The 21,995-nt window shown below is 38.5% G+C and overlaps 1 protein-coding gene across 1 annotated transcript in view; it reads left to right on the plus strand.

The window, feature by feature from the left end:
* Positions 1–21,995, plus strand: part of LOC150078991 (multiple PDZ domain protein-like) — a 798,800-nt gene that overhangs the window by 102,058 nt on the left and 674,747 nt on the right. The window contains exon 7 of the mRNA XM_090382913.1: positions 11,957–11,977. Coding sequence (XP_090239039.1) covers positions 11,957–11,977 — 21 coding nt within the window. The remainder of the gene's footprint in view (positions 1–11,956; positions 11,978–21,995) is intronic.

The following is a 21,995-nucleotide window of genomic DNA, read 5'->3' on the forward strand; positions in this document are numbered from 1 at the left end:
AGTAAGCCTAATATACCTTCATTGATATAAATAAATAAATATCATTTATAAATACAGAAAACAACAATCGGCCCAGCACTGAACCCTAGAGGGCTCCACTAATAACATTAGTCCACATAGAGCAGTGTCCATTTATTACCACTCTCTGTCGTTTCTCACTCAACCATCCCTTTGTCTATTGCAGCAACTTGTCCTTAATGCTATACCGCTACAATTTGTACAGCAGTCTTCCATGTTCAACAGCATCAAAAGCTTTCCTGAAATTCAAGTATATAATTATCAAAATTATTTTTTGCATCTGTATCCTTTGTGACCACATCATAGTATCTAGTCAAATTGGTCAGACTCTATGAATTGAGGATAGTTGTGTTATATGAAAAGTACAATATTCCTTTTGTCACTTTTGAATACCCTGTTGACCCCATGCCATGAGATGTTGGAGCGGTGCTTCAGGCCACTGCAAACTAACACATTTTCTCTTTTCTCATGCTCCTAATGAAGTGTTTCAGGTAGTGTATTTACACACTGAAAGAGAATATGAGCTATTGTTGAACATTTAATAAAATTTCAATCATGCCCACACACGCCGGTGAATTTGGTGCATACAGATCTGTGTACTGTTCCATAAAAAATCCTGTGAGTTGTTATTTTTACTGTGTAAAAATCCATAAAATTCATAAAAACCCATAAAAATCCATAAAAATAAATATGTTTTTATTAAATGGTAGTATCAGCATCACACAATTAGTTGAATTCATTTAGGATTGCAATTATAGTTTTTTAATATGTAGAAATCTACACTTTATACTCTATTAATGTATGCAGTTCAGTTCTTTAAACAATAAGCAATTCAGTGAAAATTCTCTTCTACCTAGTTGTTATCTCTGTTCATGCAGATTGATTACATAAGTGCTGGCTCTGTTAAACTTACTTCAGAAGAAAGTGCAGCTGAACGTGAAGAAGAAGGAGAAGAAGAAGACAGTTATGGCTATACATCAAGTAAGATTTTTCACATTTTGGTTGATATATAAATTCTATACTTTTTATATATCCAGATGTGAAATTTATTACAGAAAACACTCAACAGAATGAACACAGTTATTCTGAATATGCAGTATTTGTATACCTTTTAATTAATGTTTGCTTCTTAATTTAATTTGGATGTCCATACCAGAATATTTCATTTACCAGCAATTTGGTTATTTAAGAAGATATTTCTTATATTACTACAATTAAAATTGAAGCTTGAATTTGGGAATCTCCTAAGAAAATATAATAAGTCAAAATTTATTTTTCAAAATATTGCTTTGTTTTACTTTCTGTGTATCATTTATGTACTTACAACCATCGAACTTTCTTTTTGAAAGTTATGGAATCTCTCTCTCTCTCTCTCTATATATATATATATATATATATATATATATATATTAAAGTTAATAAGTTAAAATCAGTGGAAATAAAGGGAAAATAAAAATAGACTGAATATTTCCGTGTAACTCATATTTACATCTTTATATTAATACGAACATATATATACACACACACACACACACACACGCGTGTGCGTGTGTATCATGATCATCATCAGCCATTTTAAATCCACTGCAGGATGAATTTCATCTATCCCTCTCCGCCTTTGTCTTCCAGGTTTTGTTCTAGCTCCTCTTGGGTACCATTCTATTATTTTCTTAGTCCATCTATCATCATGTCTCCGAGCTATGTGTCCTGCCCAAGACCATTTTCATTCTTTAGTTTTGATAAGAATGTCCTTTACTTGAGTTTGCTGCCTAATCCATGTGTTTCTCTTCTTATCTAACAGTCTGATTCCCAATATAATTTGTTCCATTCTTCGCTGTGTAGTTCTCAGCTTCTCTTCCATTCTTTTGGTGAGTGCCCAAGTTTCACTTCCATAAGTCATGGTGGGGAGTATACATTGGTTCATTATTTTACGTTTCAGACAAACTGCGATATTGCTCTTCAGTATGCGACTATATTAGCATTAGCATTAGTAGAGGCATTTGATTCAAGAAAGCAAGCTTATGCAGCATCAGCCCAAAAAAAATAAAAAAGTCAATAAATAAAAAAATAACCACTTCACCCCTCTGTTCGTTCGAAATACCTGTCCAGCTGAGCCATAAACTTATTTAGGCTCTCGACTTCCACAACAAGGGATGGAAGTCTGTTCCACCAACCAACCACCCGCTGGCTAAAGGCAAATTTCCGCACGCCTATCCTACATCTGTCTTTCCTCAATTTGAATTTATGCCTTATCATGTGATTATTCTGAGCAAGAGGAAGAATCCCATCAGCATTGAGCATGCTCAAACCATTCAAGGCTTTATACACTTCTATCAGATCACCTCGCCGGTGCCTAGTCTCCAGACACTGTAATTTGCAAAACTTAAGCCTTTCTTCGTAAGAGCACCCCCTTTGTTCCATTCACTAATCTTGTTGCCCTTCTCTGTACTCATTCCAGCAGCTCTACATCCTTCTTGAAATGAGGCCTCCAGACCTGTATACAGTACTCTAGGTGTGGCCTGACCATTGCCGTATAAAAGGGAATAATCACCTCCTTATCCCTGCTAGAAAAATTCTTATATATCATTGACAATACACCATGAGCTACTCTTGCAGCCCATCTGCACTGCTCAGAGAACTTCATATCTGCCTGCACAACCACTCCCAGGTCCCTTTCATTCTCTACCACTGTCTGTGTAGTACCATAGAGTTGATACGTTGCTCTGGGGTTGCTGTTTCCCATATGTAGTACTTTACATTTGTCAATGTTAACCTTTCCAGATCCTGTTGCAGCAGCATACTGTCAGTGGTGTCCTTAACAACCCTGCCAAACTTTGTATCGTCTGCAAACTTGGACATTAAGCTTGATATACCATCATCAATATCATTTATAAATACAGAAAACAATAATGGACCCAACACTGAACCATGAGGAACTCCACTAATAACATTAGTCCATGATGAGCAGTGTCCATTGATTACCACTCTCTGTCTTCTCCCCCTCAACCACCCCTTTATCCATAGCAGCAATTTGCCTCCAATGTCACACTGCTCCAATTTGTGCAGCAGTCTTGATTGTGCAACAATATAAAAAGCCTTTCTAAGATCCAAGTATATAATATCAAAGTTATTCCCTGCATCCAGTTCTTTTGTGACTGCATCATAGTATCCAATCAAATTGGTCAGGCAAGACTTCCCCTTAACAAAACCATGCTGTGTCCGAGCTATAACTGAAGTCTTGTCTAGATGATCCTGCAGTGCTTCTTTAACCAGTGCCTCCATTAATTTTCCGGGAACAGAAGTTAAACTCACAGGTCTATAATTACTTTTGTCAGCCTTTGATCCTCCTTTGTGAATTGGGGTTACATTTGCACATCTCCAGTCCATGGGTACCTCCCCCGAGTCCAAGGAAGCTCTAATAATTATGGCTAAGGGTTTGCTTACTTACTTTGCTGCCTCCTTTAATATAACTGGATAGATCCCATCCACCCAAGGTGCCTTTCTTGTCTTTATCTTCAACAATTTCTCCTCCACTTTACTCTCAGTTATTACAAGATTCTCTAGCTTACTGCCAGAGTTGAATACACCTCTGGCATTCCCCTCGCTGAATAACTCCTCGTGTGTGAATGTCGATGCAAAATATTCATTTAGTTTGTTAGCTACCTGAGCAGGATCATCAACAGTTGACCCATCGATATCAATTGGACCAATCTGATTCATCCCCTTCCTTCTAGAGTTTACACAAGTAAAGAACTCTTTGCTGTTTTTCTTTGTATCCCTTGCCAAAGATTTCTCGTAATCTGCCTTCGCCTGCCTAACCTCCTTTCTAGCTTGGTTACAGATCAACTTGTATCTATCATAGGCTTCTGTGTCACGTGTTAATTTGTATGTATCCCATGCATTTTTCTTCTCTGTCATATGTCTCATTAGTTCATCTGACATCCATTTAGGCCTAAACCTTGAACAATATTTCTTAGTTGGTATGTAAAGCCTGGTAGCTTCCAAGATAAGTTCTTTGAATGCTTCCCATTTTGAATTTGCTGTTGGTGACATCATCAGTTGGTCCCACTGTATAGAATTTAAATACTGTCTCAGTCCATCGTAGTCGCCTTTACGAAAGCAATACCCCTTCCCTTTACCCCTGATGGTAGTTACCTCTTTGAGTAAATCCCACTTCAGCACACTGTGATCACTGCCACCTAGTGGTTCATTTATCTGCAGATTCTTAATGCATGAAGAATCACTACTGATAATAAAATCAAGAGTATTACTCCCTCTAGTTGCCTCCCGAACATGCTGATGTAGAAAACAATCATCCAATAAATCCACAAAAGCCTTGCTAGTGTGTGAGTGACCAGTCCCCAAATTCGAGTCAATATTTGGGAAATTAAAATCCCCCATTATAAGACTCTCTCTGATTTACTGGCCCACTCTATTTCCCTGTACAGTTTCTTATTATACTCATCAGAGTCATTAGGCTTATAGCACACTCCTACTCTCAGTTTTGATCTCCCAATGCTTATGTCACACCAAACTGACTCGACACTGCACTGTCCAGTGATGTCGACTGGCTTCACTTCCTTGGATTTTATGTTTTTCTTAACTAATAGCATAACCCCTCCTCCCTTCCGATCCTGTTTATCCTTTCTATAGACATTGTACTCCCCAAATTGCAGTTCTGCATTCCTTATATCTGTATGACACCACGTCTCTGATATCCGAACAATATCTGCCTTTGATCTTTTGAGCAATACCTCAAATTCATCAAATTTATTTACTAAACTCCTAGCATAATTGTACACGCAAGTATACATGCACCTGTTCTTTTTCTTAGCTACCCTAACACAACCTATGTGTTTACTTGTACCCAAATGATTCCCAGCAGTCTCTGAAATATCCTGCATCTTATTTTCCAGGCTGATGCTCATTCCAATAGAAGCAGTGCAAGAATCACTTTCACCTCTGCCAGTGGCTACTGTTAATCTATTAGTCCTTGTATCCCCCCAATCTAGCAGTTTTCCGACCCACCTAACACTGCCTTGCTAGCATCAGCAAACATTCTTGCACCCTTTCTATTTAAGTGTATCCCATCCCTGTAGAAGCAGTCTCTCCTGTTAAGAAGTACAAACCAGGCTGAAAAAAATTCTTGAGCCTTGCACAATCTTTCCAGGGGCGAATTGATCGACAGGGCTCTCATCATATACTCCCTCCTATCGTGTCTTGGCAGAATTGCAGACACTTTCAAATTCAACCCTAATTCACGGCTTTTTTTCAACAGTGACCTGTACTTGTTAAGTAATTCCGCCGATCTATTTCCTGAATGCTATCCATCCAAAATTTATTCTTCTCTTGACTTCCATCCATTTATCATTATTACAGCTAATAACTCGTCCCAGATAAGTATATGACTCCACCTCTTCAATTACTGCTCCTTCAATCATTATTTCCCTTTCTGTGGCATACTTTTTCATCATTACTTTTGTTTTAGCCATATTCATCTTTAGTCCAAAATCCTTACTAACTGTGTATAACTGAATAAGATTTTCCTCTAATTCTTTGGGATCATGGCTTATGAACACAATGTCATCTGCAAATCATAAATGGTTTAGGTACTCTCCATTCACATTGCCTCTTTTCTGAGACCAGTCTCGTCTTCTGAAAGCTTCTCCAAGGGCAGCAGCAAACAGCTTCGGAGATATTTCACTGGTTAAAGATTTCACTGGTCAGATTTCACTGGTTAAAGAAGCACTGCAGGATCATTTAGACAAGACTTCAGTTATAGCTCAGACACAGCATGGTTTTGTTAAGGGGAAGTCTTGCCTGACCAACTTGATTGGATACTATGATGCAGTCACAAAAGAACTGGATGCAGGGAATAACTTTGATATTATATACTTGGATCTTAGAAAGGCTTTTGATACTGTTGCACATGGAAGACTGCTGCACAAATTGGAGCGGTGTGGCATTGGAGGCAAATTGCTGCTATGGGTAAAGGGGTGGTTGAGGGGGAGAAGACAGAGAGTGGTAATCAATGGACACTGCTCATCGTGGACTAATGTTATTAGTGGAGTTCCTCAGGGTTCAGTATTGGGTCCTTTATTGTTTTCTGTATTTATAAATGATACTGATGATGGTATATCAAGCTTAATGTCCAAGTTTGCAGACGATACGAAGGTTGGCTGGGTTGTCAAGGACACTACTGACACTATGCTGCTGCAACAGGATTTGGAAAGGTTGAGCAGATGGGCTTCGAGGTGGCAAATGAAGTTTAACATTACCAAATGTAAAGTACTACACATGGGAAACAGCAACCCCAGAGCAACGTATCAACTCTGTGGTACTACACTGACAGTGGTAGAGAATGAAAGGGACCTGGAGGTGGTTGTGCAGGCAGATATGAAGTTCTCTGAGCAGTGCAGACGGGCTGCAAGAGTAGCTCATGGTGTATTGTCAATGATATATAGGAATTTTTCTAGCAGAGATAAGGAGGTGATTATTCCCTTGTATAAGGCAATGGTCAGGCCACACCTAGAGTACTGTATAGAGGCCTGGAGGCCTCATTTCAAGAAGGATGTAGAGCTGCTGGAACGAGTACAGAGAAGGGCAACAAGATTGGTGAATGGGACAAAGCTGTGCTCTTACGAAGAAAGGCTTAAGTTTTGCGAATTACAGTGTCTGGAAACTAGGCACCAGCGAGGTGAACTGATAGAGGTGTACAAAGCCTTGAATGGTTTGAGCATGCTCAATGCTGATGGGATTCTTCCTCTAGCTCAGAAAAATCACCTGAGAGGGCATAAATTCAAATTGAGGAAAGATAGATGTAGGATAGACGTGTGGAAATTTGCCTTTAGCCAGCAGGTGGTTGGTTGGTGGAACAGACTGCCATCCCTTGTGGTGGAAGTTGATAGCCTAAATAAGTTTAAGGCTCAGCTGGACAGGTATTATGAACGAACAGAGGGGTGAAGTGGAAGTGGTTTTTTTTTTTTTTTTTTTGGCTGATGCTGCATAAGCTTGCTTTCTTGCATCAAATGCCTCTACTAATGCTAATGCTATTGTGTCTCCTCGTCGAACTACTTTCTCAATTTTAACTTTCGTACTGTCTTTGTCTAGTCTAATAAAGGAGGTAGCACTCTGATATATTTTCTTCAAAATCATAATATATGGAGTATCTATGCCTTGTCTTTCCAGTGCCCGAAACATTGCCTTATGCGGTATGGAGTCAAATGCCTTTTCATAATCCACAAATGCCAGGCATAATGGTGTTTTATATTCATTTGCTTTCTCCATTAGTTGTGATATTACGTGAAGGTGGTCCATAGTTGAGAATCCTGTCCTAAAGCCAGCTTGCTCTTTCCGTTGATTCTCATCAAATATTTTTTCTAATCTGTTAGTAATGACCCTTGTGAACAACTTGTAGTTGTGGGATAAGAAGCTAATTGGTCTCTAATTTCCAATTTCTGATTTATCTTCTTTCTTATGCAGCAAAACTATGATTGCATTATTCCACTGCTTAGGCATCACACCTATTCTAATGCACTTTGTGAAGAGCTTTGCCAGTTTTTGTGTTATGTCTCTTGCTCCCAGTTTTAACAACTCTACAGTAACTTCATCTTCCCCCTGGACTTTCTGATTCTTCATTATCTTCAATGCATGTTTTACCTCATCAGGAAGAATATCGGGTATGTCGCATGTGTTGATACTTTGCAATCCATCTTCCCCACTGCTGGCATCATTCCCCTGCTCCTTGTATAATTCTCTATAGTAGTCTTCTGCTATTTGAATTATGCCTTATCTGCTGTTTATAAGTACACCATCGCTATTCTTCAGTTTCCGTATCATTTGTCTTTCTGTATTACTACTCATGGCTGCTGATTTAAATTCTTTGTTTTCCCTTAATGCTTGTTCTACTTTTCTTGTGTTAAATTTTCTTATGTCCTCTCTAAGTCTCTTTCTAATGTCTTTGCATAACTCAGTATACTCAAGTTTCTCCCTGTCAGTGTTTTTCTTGCTTTTCATTTGTCGTCTTCGGTTAATCACGACAAGTGTTTTTTGACTAATTTTTTCTTCTTTGGATTTCTTTTTCCCTGTATTTTTCTTGGGCTTTATCACTTTTAGAAAGTTGTAATATTCCTCGTCGGTATCTTGGTTCTGATATATATATATATATATTATTAAGATATAATGTATATCATATTAATCCATTTATGCAAAATTTCTTAGAGAGAGAGAGAGAGAGCTTCTATAATTTTCATTCAGTAGTAATGGCATCTTTTTATCTGCAATGAAAGTGTAACGTGAATATAAAATTTAAATTTGTATTTTTTTTTTTTTTTTTTTTGATTCCACTGGCATACAAACACCACTAGTTTGCTTTAATGACAATGAGTTACATAAACCCTTTTGGCAGAGTTTGCTTTAGCTTGTGTATTTATTTATTATTAACTTTGTTACCCACGAGAATGCATTTGGAATCAGGGGATGCTTTGTATCATGTGATATACTTGTGGTATACTTCAAATGAAATATATCACACTCACAGCACAACCAGTGGACAATAATACTATGTCACATATATTCGAAACAATTCTTTTTTTTTTTTTCCATTTGTTGGTTATTGTTTATGAGTTTTGGTATACCAATAGCATTTCTCTTACGTTAATTGTTTGACCAGAAATGAAAGAAAAGCAAATATGCAATAATACTATGTCAGACTTATTAAATATTTTTAATTTCTTTACAGAATAGTGTATTAATGTTTTAATAATACACTATTCTGTAGAAAATATAGTATTAATAAAAGATATTATTAGTGTATTAATCAAGTAATTAACAAAATAAAAAAATATATATATTGAATCATTATCACAAATTAAAAGTAGAAACCCTTCTTGGGTTAAAAAAAAACAAATTCCCTTCTGTATGTATGTATGTGTGAAGAAACATCTGTTTTTTTTGACAGCATGACCATCCTGAATCAAGAATCATATGTAGTTATTATCATAGCTTCATTTCACATTCCTTGGTATCTCTTCTTCATTGACTGTCTTGGTAGAACCACCTTCACCATGTTTATCATTAATATCACCCAGAATTTGATCTGAAAAAATCCAGGTGAGAGTGCAAATAATGGATCTTGATTGACATTATGCATTCTATTTTTCCATGATTTTCAATCACCTTTTCAACTAATTCTCTGTAATTTTCACCTTTAATACTACCAAGAAGCCATTCACTACAATATGAACTAACTTCCTAATATTTCACTCAGAAGCAGTCATTTACAGTTCTTGTGAAGCTGTTGTCTGCTTAACTTGTGGACCAACGAATATGCCACATTTCACTTTTGCATGGGACAGTTTTAGAAACTTAAATAATTTGTAAGTTTTTCTTATTTCTTAACGGTACTACACTGAAATAAAGACATATTTAAAATACTGTATGGTTATATGAATTTTGGAGTTTTTATGGACCAAATCCAACTTTTAAATATGATCTTGTTTTTGTCAAAACAATTCACAGTGATCAGATACCCATTTGCTCTGGATGTGAAAGGACTAAAAAATAGACACAAATAGAAATAGAATTTGTTATATTGATACTTCTAGTTGGTAGATGAATCTCATCAACTGGTGCAATACCACCACTTTGTTGCTTATTGGAGGTTTGAAGTGGTGGAACCCACGTTTAGTCTCCAGAGAAGAGCTCCAGTAAACCCTCCCCATCTCTTCCATCTTTTCAGGGTATGATGGATATCATGGTGAGATCCAATCTTCCTTACATTTCAGCGGTACAGCTCTAAAACTGTTCGCACGCTGTCCACTAGTTTGTACACCTGACCAAACCTACTGGTTACTCTCTAGGAGGCTTCCGGATCAGTTATGTATAATCTCACTGGTTTTGCTCTGTCAGATAGTGACTGGAGGGAGTCCGAATAGTGTGTATGTGGGGGACATTGTTGACACCATGTTTTTTCAAAGATCTGGGTGTATTCTTACCACATCTAACAATTTCATTACTTCATACAGCATGTCTCCCCCACCTTTTCTTACTACTGAATACACCATGAATTGTCAAACTATAGAACCAAGTTATCTGAGAAAAGATCTAAGCCTCCGAAACACTTCCTCATTCATTATACAAATATATATAGTCTCAGTTCTAATCTCAGTGATGTCCATTTCCACTTTCTGGTATTCTGGTTCTGATATTTCCTGTCAGAGACATAGTAATTTGGAATCTCCTCTTTTTGATCTACTCAGCTTAAATCCTCTCTACCACATCCTGCCAAATTCATCTGATGCGTCTATCGTCCTTCCAACTCCACTAATCACTTAGAAATCTTTGACTTCCTCTCTTTGAAATTGACTTTCCCGCTCTAACTTTTCCTAACAGTGAGGTAATTTTCCTCTGTGATTTTAATGTTCACAATACCAGCTGTCTTCCATTTTCTAGTCATATGGAACCAGCTGGTTGAGATGCTGAGGTTTTTGCAATTATTAATGACCTCGCACAGACTGTTCATTTATCTAACAGAATACCGGACAGTCCTAACCATACAGCCAAAACACTTGATCTTTTTCTCACAAACAACCCTTCTTAGTACACGGTTGAGGTGAGTGGTCCTCTAGGCACCTCAGATCACAAATTGGTGATTGTCTCTTCTCCAGTGGAGCCTTTCTCTCAAGGTTATTCCCAACTTAATGTTGTTTAGCCTTACAAGAATGCAAAATGGAATGACTTGTGTAATTTCTTTTCTTCTTTTCCTTGGGCGGATTACTGTTTCAAAACTTCTGATGTCAACATTTGCTCAGATCTTATCAGTGAAATAATTCTTGTAGGAATGGAATCGTTTATTCCACACTCCACCTTAAAATCTCATCCTTTATCTAAACCTTGTTGTACCAATAAATGTGCTAAGTCTGTTCAAGAGAAGAATGTCGCATATCGTAATTGGCTCATATCCAAATCTCCAGGTTCATTTTCTGCCTACACCAAAGCTCGTAACAATTTTGAAGCAGTTATTAATCAGTCCAAACTAAATTTTGAACAGGCTGAGTAGAAAACTTGCTTTTTGTCCAAATGGTACCCGAGCATTCTGGTCTTTTGCTAAAGCTATTGGCCACAACTTTTGTTCCTTTCTCATTTCCCACCTCTGTCTAAACCAGATGGTTCTATCGCCACTTCAGCCTAGGATAAAGCTGGCCTGCTAGCATCCTATTTTTCTTCCAACTCGTGTATTAATGATCTTGGTAAACCACCTTCCACCATTCCCAGTACATTCCATTCAGTGTGTCTTGTGGTTTTTTGTCAAAAGGATGTGAAAAGGATTTTGAACAATTCTGATGATAAGAAAGTTCCAGGTCCTGATACTATTTCTCCACCTTTTCTCAAAACCTGTGCTACTGAACTTACTCCCAATGCTCCCTTTTTCCACTTCTTATTCCAAAGGTGTTTTTCCTTCTGCTTGTAAATTTGTTCATATCCAGCCAGTTCCTAAAATGGTTGACAAATCCCTCCCACCTAATAATCATCCCACTGCACTTCTACTCTTTCCAAAGTAATGGAGAAATGAATTAACTGCCAACCTTTAAATTATCTAGGAACCTTCCACCTGATCAACGATCTCCATTATGAATTCCGTTAATGTCGATCCACTGGTGATATTCTGGCTTATGTTATTCCTCTTTGGACAAATTCAATGGACAAGTTTGATGAAACTCAAGCAGTTGCTATTGACATTTCAAAGGCTTTTGATTGTGTTTGGCACAAAGGTCTTTTAAATAAGCTTCCATCTTATGGTTTGCAAACTGTAATTAGGTATCGAGTTTTGTCTTTTACCACTCACTCCAGGTGATGGTAGATGGCTCTGTCTTTTAACTTTTAGCATTAGCATTAGTAGAGGCATTTGATGCAAGAAAGCAAGCTTATGCAGCATCAGCCAAAAAAAAACAAAAAAAAAAGCCCACTTCCACTTCACCCCTCTGTTCGTTCAAAATACCTGTCCAGCTGAGCCTTAAACTTATTTAGGCTATCAACCTCCACCACAAGGGATGGAAGTCTGTTCCACCAACCAACCACCCGCTGGCTAAAGGCAAATTTCCACACGTCTATCTTACATCTATCTTTCCTCAATTTGAATTTATGCCCTCTCAGGTGATTTTTCTGAGCTAGAGGAAGAATCCCATCAGCATTGAGCATGCTTAAACCATTCAAGGCTTTATACACCTCTATCAGATCACCTCGCTGGTTCCTAATCTCCAGACACTGTAATTTGCAAAACTTAAGCCTTTCTTCGTAAGAGCACCACATTGTTCCATTCACTAATCTTGTTGCCCTTCTCTGTACTCGTTTCAGCAGCTCTACATCCTTCTTGAAATGAGGCCTCCAGACCTGTATACAGTACTCTAGGTGTGGCCTGACCATTGCCTTATGCAATGGAATAATCACCTCCTTATCCCTGCTGGAAAAATTCCTGTATATCATTGACAATACTCCATGAGCTACTCTTGCAGCCCATCTGCACTGCTCAGAGAACTTCATATCTGCCTGCACAACCACCCCCAAGTCCCTTTCATTCTCTACCACTGTCAGTGTAGTACCACAGAGTTGATACGTTGCTCTGGGGTTGCTGTTTCCCATGTGTAGTACTTTACATTTGGTAATGTTAAACTTCGTTTGCCACCTCTCAGAGGCGCCTCCGTAGCCAGGTGGGAAGGAGCAGCAGTGCGTAGCACACGCTTCTTGATTAGACCGGGGTTCGAGCCCGTCACCACCAAATATGGAGAGTGCGGAAAGGTCATGGAATGACCACCGTATATCCCGGAGCAATATGGCCTTAGTTGCTAATGCTCCTAAAAAACCAAATAACAAACAACAAACAAACAGCCACCTCTCAGCCCATCTGCTCAACCTTTCCAGATCCTGTTGCAGCAGCATAGTGTCAGTAGTGTCCTTGACAACCCTGCCAACCTTTGTATCGTCTGCAAACTTGGACATTAAGCTTGATATACCATCATCAATATCATTTATAAATACAGAAAACAATAATGGACCCAACACTGAGCCCTGAGGGACTCCACTAATAACATTAGTCCACGATGAGCAGTGTCCATTGATTACCACTCTCTGTCTTCTCCCCCTCAACCACCCCTTTATCCATAGCAGCAATTAGCATTAGCATTAGCATTAGCATTAGTAGAGGCATTTGATGCAAGAAAGCAAGCTTATGCAGCATCAGCCAAAAAAAAAAAAAAAAAGTAACATAAATAAATAAAAATAACCACTTCCACTTCACCCCTCTGTTCGTTCGAAATACCTGTCCAGCTGAGCCTTAAACTTATTTAGGCTATCAACTTCCACGACAAGGGATGGAAGTCTGTTCCACCTACCAACCACCTGCTGGCTAAAGGCAAATTTCCGCACGTCTATCCTACATCTATCTTTCCTCAATTTGAATTTATGCCCTCTCAGGTGATTTTTCTGAGCTAGAGGAAGAATCCCATCAGCATTGAGCATGCTCAAACCATTCAAGGCTTTGTACACCTCTATCAGATCACCTCGCTGGTGCCTAGTTTCCAGACACTGTAATTCGCAAAACTTAAGCCTTTCTTCGTAAGAGCACAGCTTTGTCCCATTCACCAATCTTGTTGCCCTTCTCTGTACTCGTTCCAGCAGCTCTACATCCTTCTTGAAATGAGGCCTCCAGGCCTCTATACAGTACTCTAGGTGTGGCCTGACCATTGCCTTATACAAGGGAATAATCACCTCCTTATCTCTGCTAGAAAAATTCCTATATATCATTGACAATACACCATGAGCTACTCTTGCAGCCCGTCTGCACTGCTCAGAGAACTTCATATCTGCCTGCACAACCACCTCCAGGTCCCTTTCATTCTCTACCACTGTCAGTGTAGTACCACAGAGTTGATACGTTGCTCTGGGGTTGCTGTTTCCCATGTGTAGTACTTTACATTTGGTAATGTTAAACTTCATTTGCCACCTCGAAGCCCATCTGCTCAACCTTTCCAAATCCTGTTGCAGCAGCATAGTGTCAGTAGTGTCCTTGACAACCCAGCCAACCTTCGTATCGTCTGCAAACTTGGACATTAAGCTTGATATACCATCATCAGTATCATTTATAAATACAGAAAACAATAAAGGACCCAATACTGAACCCTGAGGAACTCCACTAATAACATTAGTCCACGATGAGCAGTGTCCATTGATTACCACTCTCTGTCTTCTCCCCCTCAACCACCCCTTTACCCATAGCAGCAATTTGCCTCCAATGCCACACCGCTCCAATTTGTGCAGCAGTCTTCCATGTGCAACAGTATCAAAAGCCTTTCTAAGATCCAAGTATATAATATCAAAGTTATTCCCTGCATCCAGTTCTTTTGTGACTGCATCATAGTATCCAATCAAGTTGGTCAGGCAAGACTTCCCCTTAACAAAACCATGCTGTGTCTGAACTATAACTGAAGTCTTGTCTAAATGATCCTGCAGTGCTTCTTTAACCAGTGCCTCCATTAATTTTCCTGGAACAGAAGTTAAGCTCACAGGTCTATAATTACTTGTGTCAGCCTTTGATCCTCCTTTGTGAATTGGGGTCACATTTGCACATTTCCAGTCTATGGGTACCTCCCCTGAGTCCAAGGAAGCTCTCATAATTATGGCTAAGGGTTTGCTTACTTCCTTTGCTGCCTCCTTTAATATAACTGGATAGATCCCATCCACCCCGGGTGCCTTTCTTGTGTTTATCTTCAACAGTTTCTCCTCCACTTTACTCCCAGTTATTTCAAGATTCTGTCGCTTACTGCTAGAGTTGAATACACCTCTGGCATTCCCTTTGCTGAATAACTCCTCATGTGTGAATGTCGATGCAAAATATTCATTTAGTTTGTTAGCTACCTGAGCAGGATCATCAACAGTTGACCCATCAATATCAAGTAGACCAATCTGATTCATCCCCTTCCTTCTAGAGTTTACATAAGTAAAGAACTCTTTGCTGTTTTTCTTTGCATCCCTTGCCAAGGATTTCTCGTAATCTGCCTTCGCCTGCCTAACCTCCTTTGTAACTTGGTTGCATATCAACTTGTATCTATCATAGGCTTCTGTGTCATGTGTTAATTTGTAAGTATCCCATGCATTTTTCTTCTCTGCCATATGCCTCATTAGTTCATCTGACATCCATTTTGGCCTAAACCTTGAACAATATTTCTTAGTTGGTATGTAAAGCCTAGTAGCTTCCAAGATAAGTTCTTTGAATGCTTCCCATTTTGAATTTGCTGTTGGTAACATCATCAGTTGGTCCCACTGTATAGAATTTAAATACTGTCTCAGTCCATCGTAGTCGCCTTTACGGAAGCAATAACCCTACCCTTTACCCCTAATGGTAGTTACCTCTTTGAGTAAATCCCACTTTAGCACACTGTGATCACTGCCACCTAGTGGTTCATTTATCTGCAGATTCTTAATGCATGAAGAATCACTGCTGATAATCAAATCACGAGTATTACTCCCTCTAGTTGCCTCCCGAACATGCTGATGTAGAAAACAATCATCCAATAAATCCACAAAAGCCCTACTAGTGTGTGAGTAACCAGCCCCCAAATTCCAGTCAATATCTGGGAAATTAAAATCTCCCATTATAAGACTCTCTGATTTACTGGCCCACTCTATTTCCCTGTACAGTTCCTTATTATACTCATCAGAGTCATTAGGCCTATAGCACACTCCTACTCTCAATTTTGATCTCCCAATGCTTATGTCACACCAAACTGACTCAACACTGCACTGTCCAGCGATGTCGACTAGCTTCACTTCCTTGGTTTTTATGTGTTTCTTAACTAATAGCATAATCCCTCCCCCCCCTTCCTATCCTGTCTATCCTTTCTGTAGACGTTGTACTCCCAAAATTGCAGTTCTGCATCCCTTATATCTGTGTGACACCACGTCTCTGATATCCCAATAATATCTGCCTTTGATGTTTTGAGCAATACCTCAAATTCATCAAATTTATTTACTAAACTCCTAGCATTGGTGTACACGCAAGTATACCTGCACTTGTTTCTATTCTTAGCTACCCTAACACAACCCATGTGTTTACTTGTACCGCAATGGCTCCCAGCAGTCTCTGAAATACCATGCATCTTGTTTTTCAGGCTTCTGCTCATTCTAATAGAAGCTGTGCAAGAATCTCTTTCACCTCTGCCAGTGGCTACTGTCAATCTATTGGTCTTTGTCTCCCCCCAAGCTAGCAGTTTTCCGACCCACCTAACACTGCCTCGATAGCATCAGCAAATATTCTTGCACCCTTTCTATTTAAGTGTATCCCATCCCTGTAGAAGCAGTCTCTCCTGTTAAGAAGTACAAACCAGGCTGAAAAAAATTCTTGAGCCTTGCACAATCTTTCCAGGGGCGAATTGATCGACAGGGCTCTCATCATATACTCCCTCCTATCGTGTCTGGGCAGAATTGCAGACACTTTCAAATTCAAACTTTCAACTTCTCCACTAATGCTGGTGTTCTCCAAGGTTCAGATCTTTCTCCCACTCTTTTCCTCTTGTATATTAATGACCTCTTCCATCGACTGGAAATCCTGTTCTTAGTTTTGCTGATGACAGTACATTGCATTCTACCTTCCAGTTTGAGAAAACGTGTGCTGAAAAAGTTTCAACTTCTCGAATATCCACTACCAATTCCTTAAATGCTGATCTCCAAGTAATTTTTTCATCGGAGCAATGATTACTTAGTTGATTTCAATTCTTCTAAAACTCAGTCCTGTCTTATTTCTCTGAAAAAGATTCTTCTGCTCCTATGCTTATCTTTGATGGCACTCCAATTTTTCGGCACAATCATATATCTCTATTGGGGATTACCTCGACTTCTAACCTCTTTCGGTATAAGCACATTTCAAATATTGCTTCTTCTGCATCTAAAAAAAACTGGGTTATCTCTTTCACTTTCAGCTTTACTTTTCTTCCAAACAGCTATTTATTCTGCACAAATCTCAAATCCACCCTACCATAGAATATTGTTACCACATCTGGATCGGTAGCACCAAAACCTTTCTTAGGCTTCTAGATTCCATTTCAAAGAGGGCAATTTGATTAATTAATGACTCGTTTCTAACAGTCTCTCTCCACTCTTTGTCTCACAGACATTCTGTTTCTGCTGCATGCCTTTTTTATAGATACTTCCATGGGCACTCTTCTTCTTCTGAATTGGCTTCTGTAATTCACCCCCTCTCTTCCAAAGCAGTCCTAACATATGCTGCAATCAGTCAATATCCTTTTACTGTCCATCTTGAAACTCACAGAATCAACTTTTCTTCTTCCTCATTTATTCCTTAGGTAAAGAACTCTTTTCTGTTTTTCTTTGCATCCTTTGCCAAGGATTTCTCATAATCTGCTTTTGCCTCTGCTTAATCTCCTTTGTGACTTGGTTACAAACCAGCTTATATCTATCATAGGCTTCCATGTCACATATTAATTTATATGTATCCCATGCATTTTTCTTCTCTGCCATATGTCTCATTAGTTCATCTGACATCCATTTAGGCCTAACCCTTGAACAATATTTCTTAGTTGGTATGTAAAGCCTAGTAGCTTCCAAGATAAGTTCTTTGAATGCTTCCCATTTTGAATTTGTTGTTGGTAACATCATCAGTTGGTCCCAGTGTATAGAATTTAAATATTGTCTCAGACCGTTGTAGTCGCCTTTACGAAAGAAAAAACCCTTCCCTTTACTCCTGATCACTGTGATCACTGCCACCTAATGGTTCCTTTACTGCAGATTCTTAATGCATGAAGAATCACTACTGATAATCAGATCAAGAGTATTACTCCCTCTAGTTGCCTCCTGAACATGCTGATGTAGAAAACAATCATCCAATAAATCCACAAAAGCCTTGCTACTGTGAGTGACCAACCCACAAATCCCAGTCAATATCTGGGAAATTAAAATCCCCCATTATAAGACTCTCTGATTTACTGGCCCACCCTATTTCCCAGTACAGTTTCTTATTATACTCATCAGAGTCATTTGGCCTATAGCACACTCCTACAAATTTTTATCTCCCAATACTTATGTCACACCAAACTGACTCGACACTGCACTGTCGACTGGCTTCACTTCCTTGGATTTTATGTGTTTCTTAACTAATAGCATAACCTCTCCTCCCTTCCTATCCTTTCTGTAGATGTTGTACTCCCCAAATTCCAGTTCTGCATTCCTTATATCTGTGTGACACCACGTCTCTGAAATCCCGAAAATATCTGCCTTTGATGTTTTGAGCAATACCTCAAATTCATCAATCAAACTCTTAATTTATGAATATATTGCTCTAACATATTGGTTAGTGTAAAAGCATCATTTTAATGTAGCCATCTACCAAAGTAGTTAAATTAATTAATTAAATTGGCATCGTTTTCGTTATATTTCATATCGTGAATACCTTCACAACAAGTTACCATGGTATTGTACTACCTCAAATAAGTAACACTTCTCCAGTGGAGAAGACTACTGTTACTTATTCTCAGCAGATACCACTACCCAGACAGCACCGTTTTGAAATATAGTACGGGATAAAGTTCTCGGTTATCCTCATACTATCCCTATTAGACTTAGAAAAGAGATAAAGATGTAGGAAGGTGATAGTAGGAGAGGTAGAGGAAGGAAATGCCATAGAAGGAAGAAAGGGATAGTTGCTCCTTCAACTCACAATCAAAGCCCATATATTCCACTACCCAGACAGCACCGTTTTGAAATATAGTACGGGATAAAGTTCTCGGTTATCCTCATACTATCCCTATTAGACTTAGAAAAGAGATAAAGATGTAGGAAGGTGATAGTAGGAGAAGTAGAGGAAGGAAATGCCATAGAAGGAAGAAAGGGATAGTTGCTCCTTCAACTCACAATCAAAGCCCATATATTCCTCGAATAGGCAACACTTCCCCAGTGGAGAAGACTGTTGTTACCTATTCGAGGAAACTCAGCTCCTTCAACTCACACACAAAGCTCATATATTCCTCGAATAGGCAACGCTTCCCCAGTAGAGAAGATTGTTGTTACCTATTCGAGGAAACTCGGTGGCCATCAGCCCCCCCCCCCCCAGACGGCACCATTTCAAAGCTTGTTGGCTCCTCTTCGGTGGGTGGGCAGGTACCCTGGTGTTGCAATAGTGACAACCCAGTTATGAAGTATAACTTCACAATATGAGAGATGCCTGATGGTGTGCAGTGATATAGACTATAAAATATTTAAGTGCAAAGGCCTTGTGCTATGAGGTAGAATGACTAACACATAGGTTAGTCATTCTACCTCGTAGCATGAGACCTTTGCCCTTAAATATTTTATAGAATATATTCACTTGTGGAAATGAGTTGGTTTTTGATTGGCCATAATGTGAAACTTTTTTTCTTCTTTTACTGTGTGCTTATAGCCTGAAGTGTCAAACAGTTAAAATTTTAGTTTATGGCTAATTTGAAAATGGGGTTCTTTTGTACAGTTGGATGATGATATACTCTGTGTATAAATATATATGTAATATATGTATAAATTAAAGTGCAGCATTTCATCAAAAAAGGAAAACTGTAAAGAAATGCAAAAAAGTGAGGGGGGGAATTCATTCACTCATAATATTCATTCTCAATTTAAAACTTTTGATTTTGTGTTTGTAACAGTGTAGGCTGTACTTTGATCGTGTTTTGGTAATAGCGAATGATACTACTAGAATTTCGTTATTTGTGCTTCTCCTTGATCTCGACTTTCCAATGAATATTTACAGATCACAGTCGTGTGCATTCGTATCTATACAGAAAATCCGACTAAAACGGGGTTCCATTTCGTCAGATTCCCCGTGGCGTCGGAAGTATGAGCCTCCTTAGAAAAGAAAACGGCAGCTATTGTGCTCTTGCCAGCTGTCACGGACTTAGACGTTGCGCCCTTTATTTCCTAGATCGATTTTCTAGCTGCTCTTTCGTTCACCGAAAGGTATCTTAGTCTTTCGCACGGGTTATACGAAAATATGCGTAGCTGTTTTCTTGTATGATGTGAAACTTCCTAAAATGTATGAATGGAAGACTATAAATAAAAAAGTTATAACTTAGTGAGAACTGCGTAACGAATCTACGAAATACGCGGGGTAAAAAAAAAAAAAAAAAAAACCCACAACCATTAACAGTTTGTATTATTAACTTGTATATAATTTTTATTATTCTTGTTTATATTCTTGCACGATCGTCACGTCAGTACAGTTTGCGATAAATCATCAATACAATTATACCCACATTAATCGTATTTAGCAGTTACGGGCATGAACTCCTGTCCACTCAAAGAGCGCATGCTATTGCATTCTCGCCCCTGATCACTCCGATACGTCCCCCCCAATTTTAATGATCTTTTCATGGATTAAAACAGGGCAGACCAGGCTAGGGTTAACACGTAGACTGCGAATCATGTCAATTAATGCGACTCAAGTTCAGTAGCGGCTCGTTACTCTGATGTTTGGGAGTGCTGCGTCTTAAAGTTACATTAAATTTCCTTGGTTTTTTAGACATACACAGTAATAATAATAAGCAAGTTAAAAATAGAGTACATACTGCAAAACATTAACTAGACATTTGCCATTAACAGACTTGAACTTTTATTTAAAAACAAATTGCTGGAACAAACTTCCATCTGTCGTTGTGGAAGTTGATAGGTTAAATAAATTTAAGGAGGAACTGAACAAATATTTAGAGGGGATTGTTTTGTAATTTTTTTTTGGCTGATGCTGCATAAGCTCATATGCTTGCTTTCTTGCATCACATGCCACTACTACTACTACAAAATCCATTCTTCAGTTTTTATTTGTTTAAAATAGATTAATAACTTTTTTTTTTCAAGTTTGGTGCACTGTTGACCAAGCTTTTCTCTGTTGAAAGCATTGCTTGAGCATTTAGCCTTTCCTGATTCATAGTGCTCCTTAAAAATGTTTTTATTCTTTATAATGTCAAATGGCAGCGTTCGGACTCTGAAGTAGTCATCGGAATGGTCAAAAGAACTTTTATGAGTTTTGTAACTTCACCTAGATTATTTTCTGAGATAAATTTCAGCAAGTCAGTTAATTTGCAATTGTGCAGATCATGTTTGTTATAGAAAACTTGTAATTCCATAAGAAGTTTTTCTCTTTCAGTCATGGGATATTCCTCAGTAGTGTCCCGTACTTTTTTCCATGGGCATTTTCGCACGAAAAATAATAGTTTTTCCTTATTAAACAATTTAGCAACAATTAATCGCTTTGTAAATGAATATTTCTCACCTATGTCAACACTTATATAGTCGCATACTTCCTTCGCTTCAATCATGAGTGTTTTTGAAGGGTTTTCACAGTACATTGAATTCCTGATTTTTAGAATGGCATTCTTAAAGTTTCCTGTATATTCATGTATTTAACTGCCTCAGTTTCTCGAGATTGCATTTGATTATAAATAGCTTCCACGTGAGGCATTATCTTTTCCATTATCTGATGGAAAAGTTCTAACCAGAACTCGAATGTTTCATTATTCAAGGTGTGCAAAATTCCAGTTGCTTCTGGATTCGCGGCTTCTAGAGAGAATCTAGTAACCATTTCTAGGTTTGGAGGGGAAAAGCTACGTAAACTTCGTGTTTCTGTCTCTGACTGGGACCCAATGCTCGATTTCGAATTAACTTCTGCTTTCGCTAACGCGTGCTCCAATATTACTGAATTAAACTTACTGAACAATGTCTTATCTGCGTTTGCTGTTGCTTGTAATTCCTCCACGCACTTTTTTAAGGATTCAAAATTTTCCGTCTTGTAAGGGAAGGTCGGGAAACACGGCTGTCTATATGTTTTCTGAGAACAGAGAGACGCTGTGCTGATCTTGAGAAAAATGTTGGTATCATGGTTTCACCTTCATAAAAGAAAATGGAATAGATTTACCACAATGTGTGGAAATGTGTTGGCCAACTCT

This window comes from Mastigoproctus giganteus, chromosome 10 (genome assembly GCF_048544385.1).
Source record: "Mastigoproctus giganteus isolate SK-2022 chromosome 10, ASM4854438v1, whole genome shotgun sequence".
In the NCBI taxonomy this organism is placed as follows: Eukaryota; Metazoa; Arthropoda; class Arachnida; order Uropygi; family Thelyphonidae; genus Mastigoproctus; species Mastigoproctus giganteus.